At 38.2% G+C, this 11,865-nt stretch overlaps 1 protein-coding gene and 1 long non-coding RNA gene across 4 annotated transcripts in view; one reads left to right on the forward strand and one right to left on the reverse strand.

Annotated features, from left to right (window-relative positions):
- LOC113665485 (ATPase MORC2A) overlaps positions 1 to 6,442 on the reverse strand; it is a 22,780-nt gene extending 16,338 nt beyond the window's left edge. Inside the window, exons 1-6 of one of the 3 annotated variants that reach the window (XM_027181185.2) lie at positions 5,959 to 6,442; positions 5,473 to 5,526; positions 4,935 to 4,969; positions 1,075 to 1,143; positions 499 to 589; positions 305 to 349 (exon numbers count right to left, since the gene is read on the reverse strand). In XM_027181185.2, the coding sequence (XP_027036986.2) occupies positions 305 to 349; positions 499 to 589; positions 1,075 to 1,143; positions 4,935 to 4,969; positions 5,473 to 5,526; positions 5,959 to 6,029 (365 nt within the window). In that variant the 5' untranslated portion in view covers positions 6,030 to 6,442. Of the gene's footprint in view, positions 1 to 304; positions 350 to 494; positions 590 to 1,074; positions 1,144 to 4,934; positions 4,970 to 5,472; positions 5,527 to 5,958 lie in introns of those variants that run through there. The other 2 variants (XM_089190614.1, XM_089190613.1) reach the window with 2 other exon arrangements.
- Positions 6,440 to 11,835, forward strand: LOC113665486 (uncharacterized). The gene is made up of 2 exons (XR_003445719.2): positions 6,440 to 6,671; positions 10,274 to 11,835. It is a non-coding gene; the product is annotated as an uncharacterized LOC113665486 (long non-coding RNA).
- Positions 11,836 to 11,865: the final 30 nt, after the last annotated feature.

Below are 11,865 nucleotides of genomic sequence, written 5' to 3' on the forward strand. Positions count from 1 at the left end.
CAATAACAAGTTTAACTGTATACTTCCACAACCGAGGGAGCAAACGAGATACTCCCATCGCAGCGATTTGACCAACACCTTAACAGAATACATAGGATCTAAATATTTCCCGCTCAACGAACCATTCGTTTTGTTTCATAACTCTCCAAAATTAAACATATACTAACACAAATCTGGTGCGTTCACTATGAAGCATGGAGTAAGAGAGGTGGTGCTCTTGTCAAATTTGAGGATCTTCAGGACAATTTTTAAAGAATTCTTTGAACCAAAGGTTTCCATTAAACAGACTTTAAATAATACTCACTTCTTTGTAAAGAGGATCATGTCTTTCCCTATTCGCATAGTTCCTCTGAAATGTAGAAACATATATGTTACCACCAGTGAAAATATATGTAAAAGCGCTGCCAAGTGCCTGATATATTCCAAAAAGAAAGGGCTAAATATGGTTTTAAAAACAGGTTCAGAATGGTATTCAAACAAAATGGTCATAAAACCTACGACTTCAGTCCATTTCCATACTGCCCAATCATTCTGGAGTCCACGGTGCGTTTGACGGACCGACCAAATTGTATAACATTCCCGACTTCGGCTGCAAAGCAAGATTACGGTTCCTTCATATTAGACGCGGTGCCACAGAGGATTACACAAAGGGTCTTTGAAAAGCAGTTTACAAGTTCTTGTTAAAGAGAACGGATTCTTGGTAAAAGTCAACTGAACAGTTTAAGATTTCCTGAGTGTGGGATTACACCGTTAAGAGTTTCGTTTTTGTCTGTTTCTATTAATAAGTGGATTCGAAGCCAGCGATGTGCATTGAGGAGAAGAGGAGGCGCTTGGGACCAGTTCATTTCAACTTTCGGGGCTGTGACCGACGTCCTAGATAAAAGGTTGGGTCAGTACTCCAAAACTTCTAACGTCGTAATCAGACACTGTCTCCTAAACCTTATACCAGCGTCACTGATAGAGTTTCGCATGTCATGGCTTAATCTCCCTCTACTGAACGGTGCGCTGAGATAACATCCACCATTACAACCTTAAGTTCGAAAAAGTACTTTAGTTCTGCAATGCACAACTTACTTGGATCCATTCCGTCTCCGTCGTCGCGGAAGCACAATATAAAATTTCCTCGACATGAATCGCATTGTTCTGTAAATAGGTGAAACGTAAAGTATAAATCAAAATACGATTTAATTTCGTCGATACAATTTACGCATTAGCTAATGTGTGTTTGGGGACTACAGATCTCTTCTGGGAAAAGACCAGTCAAGCTATACGGAATGGCGTGAGGATTGTTTTGTTGCCCCTAAGAAGTAGAGAGGTTAATTTGCGTGGTAACATAAGGAGACGGCCACTTTTTGTATGGAGTAACAATGCTATAATTTGGGCAATTACAATATTCAAGTTCGACTTCCAGTGTTACTTGACGGGTAATCCAATTTCGTCTTCTTAAAAATGCAGTTCAACAAGAACCTCGTTTACAAAGCGAGTGATGTATATCATAGCACTGCTTTCCAAGTCTTTTTTCCCAACATCTCGGGTTTAGTTAGAAAGGTAGGTCTCGTCTTTGCATTACTCTCTGATGAGCAGATGTGAATTGTATTCAACTAGCAGTCCTCGCGACTAAAGCACTCTGGTCCAGATTGTTATCACCCTTTCTCAGGGAGCCTTATGATCTGCTACAACTAACGGTCTCAGAATGAAGTTTTCGATCTATATACAGCACGGCTTTTCATGATTAAGATGTCTCGTATTATGCTTGCTGTATTCCTTCCACCTCTCGCCAAATCTGCTCCAAAGTCAATTTTCCTTATCTCTCCCGTCGAAAGCTTTGTAATGCTGTTACCAGGTGTCTCACGGTTAAGAAGTACTACATGTGGCGTGTGATGAGCCTTGAGAAGCCTTGACGTCAAGTAAATGCATGGTAGAGACGGCAACCTCTTAACAAAGGAAAATTCCACAACAATATAGTGCGGTGTTAGTCCAAAGCTTCATGTTAGGCCTCGCTGAGCTTCAGTACTCGGATAACGCTTTTCCTTTTTTCTGGCTACTCTTAATTTGCTTTAGTTCTTAATGAAATATTCCTTGTTTGCCTTCGTCTTCACTGGGTTGCAAGTATGCCTTTTAATTTGATTTCAGACGCATTCGCTATCCTTTCCTGTCTCTCTCTGCTTTGTCAGTCTATTTAATCTTTGACTTGTGTACCAGCCTACGGATTCTGTTCATTAATGACATTTAAGTTGGGTTATGCAGGACGTAAATCGGGCAAAGTTGTTTACTGTATTAGTACAATGTCATTGGCTCTTTTCTTGATAAATACATTAGCACGGTTGACGTCACCGCTGAGGTGAAAGAGAAACAGCAGTTAACGAATTATACCCAACTCGAAACGGCGAGAATGTAGAATGTTCAGATATTTTTTCTTGTTTACTTTCTTCAAGTCTGCATTAGGAGATTCAATGTCCACGCATTAGGGAGTTGCGGTTTCTAGGTTTTCTCTCCTTGTTATCACTAACGCTGGAGAGCTGTACCTAGAAAAGGTCAATCCAAAATCTCTCCTTCGTCTTACATTATTAAGACCTCCTACTAGTGTTATACATCAATAAAGCATACGTTGAAGTCCCTGAAGTATGAGGAAAATTGAAATAAAAGGTGTAGGCGAATATGGATGAAATATTTGTAACGATAGGAAAGACTTTAAGAGGAGTTCTTTAAAAACAAGATGGAATTGCAGTGAAACGATCGTTTTCAAACCACTGCTCTAGAATGCAGGAAATGATTATATTGCCTGTAGTAAGAGATCCAGTTGATAGAAAAAGTGAGATTCAAGAAATATCAGTTCATTTTATACACACTTAGTAAAAATGTAGGTATTGGGATATTGATCTGCTTTAAAATACATCAGGACGAGAATGGTTTCTCAAAAAGCACAAAAGTAATACAACTACAATGACAAAAATGGAGATAATTGTCATATAAGTGGAAACCAAACTCAGTGCAAAGCACAAGAGATAAACCATGACCAAAGAGGAGTTAAAATGCAGCAGGAACACCTAAATCAAATGAGTGGGTATACAATCATGTAGAACAGCACTGTAGTACAAGATTTCTCAACGATTGGTTAAGAATATATTTAGTTCAGACTATCATACCATTGGCATGTATTTGTGGATTTTTTCATAACCCATATATGTTCTTGTACTAGACTGAGAGAAGCAGTGACAAAATTCTTAAAATACCATATAAATAGGCCTGGCAAAGGAAATACTCCTGGTAGCTGTGTTTGTTTCTTGTTCTGACCATTTCCCAGAGGCATTGTTTTGAGGAGACAGGGTATCTCCATTAGTGATCTCTGATATGACAAAATGTTTCCAGGACATATAATGCCCAAGCTGTAACATATCTGTTGTAACCATTTCCTAGAGGCATTGTTTTGAGGAGATAGGGTATCTCCACTGGTGGTCTCTAATGTGACAAAATGTTTCCAGGACATGTAATGCCCAGATTGTAACATATCTGTTGTAACCATTTCCCAGAGGCATTGTTTTGAGGAGACAGGGTATCTCCACTGGTGATCTCTAATGTGACAAAATGTTTCCAGGACATGTAATGCCCAAACTGTAACATATCTGTTTAATCATAAACAATTATTTCACCAGTTTGTGACAGTTAAGCCTCAATGATAACATGATTAGTTCACAGAAGTGAACGACAAGACATTATCCTGTACTATGGAACAGCGTCCTGCTACTCTATTGTGAGGCTTTTCTATCTAAATCACCACTGAACAAATAAAAAAGACACAAACACCCGAACTAGCAAACATGGGTGATCATAGTAAAAACTCTTTAGGCTTTTTAAAAACCAAACAGCCAAAGTAATGACTGCTAGAGGACCACATTGACATTCCAGGCAGTCAGTATACAATGAACAAGAAGGGGGAAAAACTCAAGAATCATCAAGACCTTGCTGGAAAAGGCATGGTTAAAATCAGAATAGCAAAATTGTTGCATCTACTACAGGCCCATGAAGAGAGAGAGAGATCTAACAAGGACAGCCCACATGCTAGTAATGATCCTTACGCAGGCTACCCTTAAATAAGCCAATGTCAAGAATGAATAATATTAAAAAAATAAATAAACAACATCAGATACTAGGGCCAAAGATCATTAGAGCTATCAGTGTTTCTAACAAAAGAAATAAAGCATAGTTATAATATTAATTATCACAATAAGTCAACATGTGAAGCTTCAAAACTCAGCTGTTGCCTAAATCTATGTAGCCATAGGGTTCACACCAAGGCTACAGTAAAAGAAAATAAATTGATATGGTCTTCTCATTTCAAGCAAAGAAATCAATGACTGATCATATTGATACCAGAGCTACAGCAATACAAATTCAGATACAAATTTGCTGTACAGTAACTATATTTGATGCAGTTATAGTCAAAACAGACAATTAAAGTCTTAAAATAGGAGAGAAGCCAAACAAAGCAATCAAATCTCCCTAAGGATTGTGTACACAAAAATTAATGTAACAAAGATTCATTAGTTCCTTTGATATTTAAATGCCGCACATCCTGAATTAAAAGCAACACTTACCACTTAACCCTTCTGTTTCCCAAAATAAACATCCACCAGAAAGTAATTATTGTGAAAAGCTTTCACACCAAAAGAAGAATTTTAATTTAGGATTCATAAGGTTTGCTATATATGGATATAATGTAAATTATCAAATGAAAACCAAATAAATATATAAACTCTAAATCTCCCAATAAATGAATCAGTATGACACTTTGATCATGTGATCAAAGTCCGGCACCCATGTGATTTTGCTAAGTCGAAAACAATAGCATCATTAGCATTGGAATTTTGTGTTGCTTACTTATCTACGTATTAAATGTCAACCTAAGTCAAAGTCCTTCAGAAGCAGTAACCAACCTGTGTAAATGTCGATTTTCTGTGACGATGCATCTCTAAAGGAGAAATTTACACGAAAAATTAACTATAAATACATAGATGGCTGACTAAGATAAATGTTAGCAATAATAAAGTCATTACCTTACACCTAGCCGGGTGATCAGATCGATGCATTCATGTCGGCTATCAGTCAATAATTTCAGTGTATTTATAATCACTTTGTGGGCCAAACAACGAGATACAAGTAAAAAAAGGTGAGAGTAAACCAAATCAAGGGTAATATTTCAACAATAGAATCCTGACAACAGGAGTCAAACAACACCAGTTGGAATTTCCGTTTACTCGCACTTCGCCGAGTTGTTGAGTCTTTCCACCGAGAAAGGCAGACGACGACGCCAAGGTAAGGTAATCATTCACAAATACATCTCTCGGTGAATTGTAAACAGCGAAATGAAGAAATACATCGCGCTATTGAGTCCTGGAAGAGCGAAAGTTTTCAACCCTTCAACTTCTTTTTATTTCGAACGATGTGCCCTGAAACTGAAATTATATTTCATACCTTGCGTTATCAACCAACTCGGCCAAAGCTCCAAACAGGAATTCGTGTGTTGTGCTATTTGGGGAAAAATGAAAGGAGAAAGATCACTGGAGGCTACTCCTCAGATCGTGTCAATTACACTTAGTTAGCTCACGGGCATACAGATCCAACATAATTTGCATGAATATATACGCACTGCGAGCAGATTACTATTTAAACCCTACGTGACTTTCTGCGAAGCGTAAAAGCTTGAAATGTTATTCATTTACGAAAAACTAAAGTAAAAGGAATTAATTTAGATACTTATTTACGTTTCTTTTCTTTGCTTCTAGCGAGGTTTTAATTAGTTGATGCACCCTTGGCAGTAAAATAGGCAAAACATGCGCGTGCACGGGCCTGTAGTCATCCGACACAAATACCCTTACATGTTACACATGGTTTGAAAATCTTGGTCAAGGTGAAGGGCTCAAGACCATAAAATACTCCGCAAATCGTTACCGTAACTACCTGTTTGTATGCAGATAATCGTAAGTGAGTTGAGCCCGGCGGAGCGATGAATAATTTCCACCACTTGTCATTTCGTTGCCTTCGACTGCGATCACAGTGTTAGCAGTAGCGTCCTAGCTTGAAACGTTAGTCTCCTCTGCTTGATTAACGCTCAATGGGTCCCATCCACCGACCACGTGTTCTCCGCCTCTGTATAACTCAAAACAAACTTGATGGTTGTGAGATGTGGCCGTCAGTACTACCGTCTACTTGCCTAATTGAGCTGCGTTTCAAGACCACTACTGTCAACAAGCTTACGCTGCAAAATAGCATGGTTCAGGAGGCTTCTCACGAGTGTCAAACCACCACCAACGTGACTCTCATGTGCGCGAAAGTCGAGAGTTGTCGAAATGTAATTGGCTAATACGTTTAGAATTGACATCTGCATTGTTTTTCCGACAATTTTATTGGCTTAAACTAGAAATGACGTAACCTAATTTGCAGCCGCACCCAACATTGTGAGAGATATCTTTTGTAGCAGCCATTTCTTGGTTGGATAGGGTGTGAAGTTTATGTTCGACGAGGTCACTTTTCGCTCGATCTTTCGATAGTCCAGCCACTGAACCTTGTAAAAATGAGGGGCCTGTTTGAGATACACCGGCCGGAGTCGAAATTCTGGCTCGATAAGCCGGGATAAAGAGTTGTTCACTCGGATTGAACTCCGAGATGCAACGGTAAGATTTTATCGCTCATCGATTCGTGTTTGCTTGTCATGTAATACGAAAGCCTCGCAACTTTGTTTTCAACATATTTCTTCGAAAGACTACTCAAAAAATATGTGGGATTGACTCTTGGTTGTTCTTTCTTACGAAAAAATTGATCTCCTATCGAAAACAATCAAGCGGAAAGTTGGATTTGGACCGGTGTTTGTTCAGATATAGCTTTTGCATTTTAATGAGCTTCCAAACAAATTGATAGCAAATCGACCAGCTGTTTGACACACTAAATGATAGTTCTCAGTAATATCAACATTTAAATACCTTTTCGTTTATTAGTGGTGGTGTTTAATCGAAAGCCATTACGCTCTCTCTGTCTTGATGGTTTGTGAGAACAAGCTGCATTTTGTCATGTGATTATAGCTTTACATGTGAGAGAAGAGTAATGCTTTCAGTTTCGGCTGAGAGCACACTATTAATGACCTCCTGAATTTGTAATATGGTTGTTTACAACATTTCTGCACGCATCCCACACTGACCAATGGTAGAGCGTTTGTGTGTTACTCTGTCCTGTAAACTATATCATATATTGAACACATTTTTAGATGTCTGTGTTCAAAGCAAGTTTTACCAGCCTCAAACAACACTGTCTGACAAGCAGTAGAGGCATGTTGTCCGCATTTAGTAATCGCGCAACTATTTACATTAAGACGGCGGTAGCTGTAAAGAGCTTGGTTTTGGCCTTGATAAACTAGATAAACACATTTGCTCATTAGATCATGAATGCTTGAAATAGTTTGTGTCCATCATGGTTTTATAGCTCTTCATGCTCTACCGAAAGTGAAAAGGAAAGACGGCAAAAGGTTTTTTCCCCGATCCACTTGAAAGAGAAAGCACCACGTAGGCGGAAATGTTAAAACAGACACTTTACGTGGCTCAAGCAAATTGCAATCGTCACTTGATCAAGTATAAATTTAGACAACTAAAACTTCCGAAAATAGAAGGTCAAAGAAAAAATTCTGAGAGTAAGTTGTCATAACCGCCAGACCGTAAATTGTAATAAAGTTTTAGAAAGGCTTTATACGACTAAGATGACTTTTATGGTATTAAAATGAAGTGTAATCAAAACTTTCAAATTTATCTCCTATTCTCTTCTCTCGTAACAGCGTTATTTCCCATCTTCTGAGACGTTAAATTCTGCTCGATGGCGTCACGCTGTTGGTAATGAAACTCATCTGCCTGTCCATCGACTATAAATCTTCTTGGGCAATCTTTCGAATAACGTTAGAAACCATTGAGTTTTCCCAATACTTCCTTTTGAATCCATTTATTTTTAATGAGAGGCCGATAGTCTGCCGACAGCAGTCTTGATTGTCTAAATTTCCTCAACACGTAACCCCATCTGTTTTTCTTCTCTGCGAGTATGCTCCATTGTTTGCTATTTTACAAAGATAGCCACGCATTTCATTTTCGTGGCGCGTCATTGGTCACAAACTACCTCAGCCTTAGTAGTTTTTTAATTCTTTGACTAATTCTTCTTATTTTGGTTTAATTATTTAGCATAAAATTTTCTTATCTTTAACGGCACGTCATTGAGAGTCTTTCAAACTTTGACTCGCGTCTCGTATTTCTTTGTTGTATATTCCTTTATCGTCAGTAATAGATGACAAACTTAATTGAATAACTGGATCTATTCTCTAGACCCTTTACTAAGGATGTAAATTTTTTCTTTTTGTAGATTAATATGCAATATTTGGGTTATCCCTCTTTTGTTGACAAGAAAAACGAACCATAGAAGTCCAAAACATGAAAAAAAGCCTTTGACTAAAGAAATGTTTAAGAAGACTTCTCTGGGTTTATTTCTATAGTTATATTATTTATCATCTTCTGATAAAAGACCACATAATCTTTGTGAAGTAGATCTCAATCACAAAACTTCCCATGAACGGATGATGAATGGTAGATTTTCTCTAGACAGCTGTAAAAATTCTCTGTGTCCTAGGTTGAATTATTAAACTACCTTCAGAAGAACGCTGATGGCAACCTGAGATTGGGAGGGTTGGGTGGACTCTTAACAGTGTTTAAATGTGCCATACCGGCTTACAAAGCTATTTCGTCTCAATAAAAGTTTAAAGTACGCAGTCGCTCGAGCTTTTGTGTGAAAGTTACTAAAACAGCTGCCTGCGAATGGCAATGGATTAGCAGCATTCTATACTAGAAGAATAGTAGCACTACTGAGTTAGGTAGACCTCGGAAATTCTGAGCCTCTAGCTCGTGCCCCAGCCCAAGCCTTTTTTGACTGTTTCAAATTCTTGTCTTTTAAAAGTAATGTACATCCTAACCGACATTTCTTTTGTTGTCTGGCGCTTCTAATGATGTCTGGCCTGCCTGGGTGTGTTTCGTGAAATCTAGTTGTTTAAGATACGTGTCTTTTGAGCATAAACTTGTGTCTTGCTGGCTTGAGCACAGTAGCTGTAAAGATGGAGCTTTTTTTTGTTTCCTTGTAATGAACGAGAGAGAAGCCACTCCAATTTTGCCGGAGGAGACCGTTAGAGACAATGAATTTCTATCAGTTTTGAGCTTGCGGTTTGCGAGGAGGCACTGAGGGTTCCGTGTGAGAGCAATCTGCACTTTTCTCATATCTTTTAATTTGTCTGCCGTTAACTGATGTGTAGGAACTACAAATGAAGTGTGCATCTTATTAATCCTCTTTTCAAGTAGCAGCATCAAGGTGTAATTATCTATAAGGTTTTGTCAGTGTTGGTCGAATTCGTCTGCTTGTGGAGATGTTTAATCTTTATACGCGTTCATGCAATTGAAAAGAGAAATGTTTTTGATGTACTTTATTACTCCGGAGTTCGAATGTTGATTTCAGTATTCTCCAACTGATCTCTGACACTTTTGCTGGTTAGACCGTGGCATATATTTTAGATAACGTAAACTGTTTGTTTTTACCAGAAAGAAGAAGAACTGTAGGAACATTGTATGAGCGTGAATTTTCAATGATACATTATTAGAGTGTTAATGGACCTAGTTGATTATCTGTAAGTATATCAATGATTTTAGACTATGGATCAGAGATATGCGGCAATCTTGTGGACTAAGACGTAACGACTGTAGAAGAGAGGCCATCAAGAATTCTGTTATTTCGATATAAAAATGCTCAAAATTATGAAAGTAAAATTGGGGGATTTGTTGGATGTTTCTGCCTGCCTGATGTTTCCTCATAGTTTCGAACTGGTGCGAGGTAGAGAACGATGATTAAATACTAACTTAAGTATCGTGTTTACTTTATAGACGCGTTGTGTCAATTATATAACTTTAACGATCTAGTTTTCTTGTTACCAACTCTTGAATATAGAGTGGTGACTGTAAGTCTTGGACCATGACCAAAAGCGGTTTCTCTTGATGGTTGGGTTGCGATTTGGTAGAAATTTAGAAAGAATACCTCAAAAGGCAGTGGACGACGCAAAAAAGCGAAAAATAATCCCCTGAAGCGGTCAGCGAACGAATTTGAAGGACAACTGCAAATATCTTTGGTTGCAGTGAGATCATTTTGTAATGAATTGCTTTCCTCAGAGTATGAAACTAACCTGCTTTGATTTTTCCTTCCTCTTTAGGAAGCCTTCAGTTGGGACTTGTGTTTAAAGATGGTAGGTAGCGAAGCTGAAATAGAAGAAGCCCTAAACAGCAGCTGATAACGGGAGGCGCATCCCAAGAGATTACGTTTAAATGGTTTACGTGGGTTATTGTGAGATGCCAATTACCAAAATGAAAGCAATAACCCGGATGTTGCCGGGACACCGCAAAAGCTGAGATGTTTATGAAGACTTCTGATGATTCTGCGATCTAAAGAGCTGACAGAAAAAGAAGAAGAAAGAAGATGCGGTCCACTTTTTTATTCTACTTCATGCTCGATAAATGAAGTTGTAATCTATTATTTCTGTCTAATGTTGTCATGGTCGGTCAGTGAAAAAAAAATGAATAGAACCCATCGAAACGAGAATTCAGTCTGGCGAATTAAATATAACTTTTATTTTCAAGAAAAAGATGCCATAAATCTATAATTTTTTTTTGGAGGAAAAAATGCTGTAATTTGTAAACGAAGTACTTTTATCATATCGCTAGCTATATATATATGTAGCCTCTTAATTGACATCTAAATTCCCTTCTAACTATCTTGTAAGTTCTACAAAGTCCGTTTCTCAATTCTTGTTCATCTATGGAAAGGTAGGACTCATCAAGGTAGCTGCTTTATTCCCGGGCTATCAAGCTTTCAGTTTTATTTACATTAAGGAATGACTTATCATTAGATGCTTATCAAGGATATAGCGTTGGTAGTGATGTTAAGTAGGTCGCATTTGCAGAAACTAACCCTTTTTCTCTGATCGAATAGAAAAACTATTAGGTTAGGCATAATTTTATATCGCATTTTGAGAACGAGGAAACGAAACAGCATTGAAGGATCGCCGTTATTCAAGTGTCTCGAGCTTATTTTATGGGTTCTCTTTGCCTTTGTGCTGTCTTAGCTGTAAACATCTGCTATGAAAAGGCTTGGTTGCTCGTCCTCATCTCCCACACCTGCTCTCTGTAAACAGATGTCACTCCTTTGAATTTCCCATATAAGGGTCGTTTGCGTCGTCGTTCCGAGCTGTCGACTTCTGATTGGTCCAATTAGGAATTAGCTTTGGCGGAGAAGTGGTTTCATTGACGGACGCCTCCCGTGTTAATGGGCTCTTACTACCCTCTGACGTCAATGGAGCAACGTGGGTGTCTACACCTGTTTTTCTATTGTCCCCACAAAATGGGACGACTTGTGTCATAACGAAGCCAACCGCTAGGAAGACTCTCAAAGCATTCTGTTACGCGCAGAAAATTGAAGCTAGTAAATGCTTCAATGCGCAGTGACTTAGAAATAAAGTAACCGTAAATTCAGATTTTTCACTATTCTTATGTTAAGAAAAAGTTAATTAATTTGCGCGCTGTCATGTTCACCTAATGATTGTTATGATTGTCCTTTAACAAAGCATCCATTTCCTATGAATTTAGTTATTTAACATGCTATTATTTACCTCGCGAAGACCATTAAAAAACATTTTTTCGACATATCCCTTAAATATTAAAGGGTTTCTCCTAACGGTAATTCCTTTAAGAAATTTGTATTAAACTCTGACGTGGTAAACATCAGGCAAACGTCATCAATTTCTGGTCC

This window comes from Pocillopora damicornis, chromosome 12, assembly GCF_964200805.1.
Source record: "Pocillopora damicornis chromosome 12, jaPocDami1.2, whole genome shotgun sequence".
In the NCBI taxonomy this organism is placed as follows: domain Eukaryota; kingdom Metazoa; phylum Cnidaria; class Anthozoa; order Scleractinia; family Pocilloporidae; genus Pocillopora; species Pocillopora damicornis.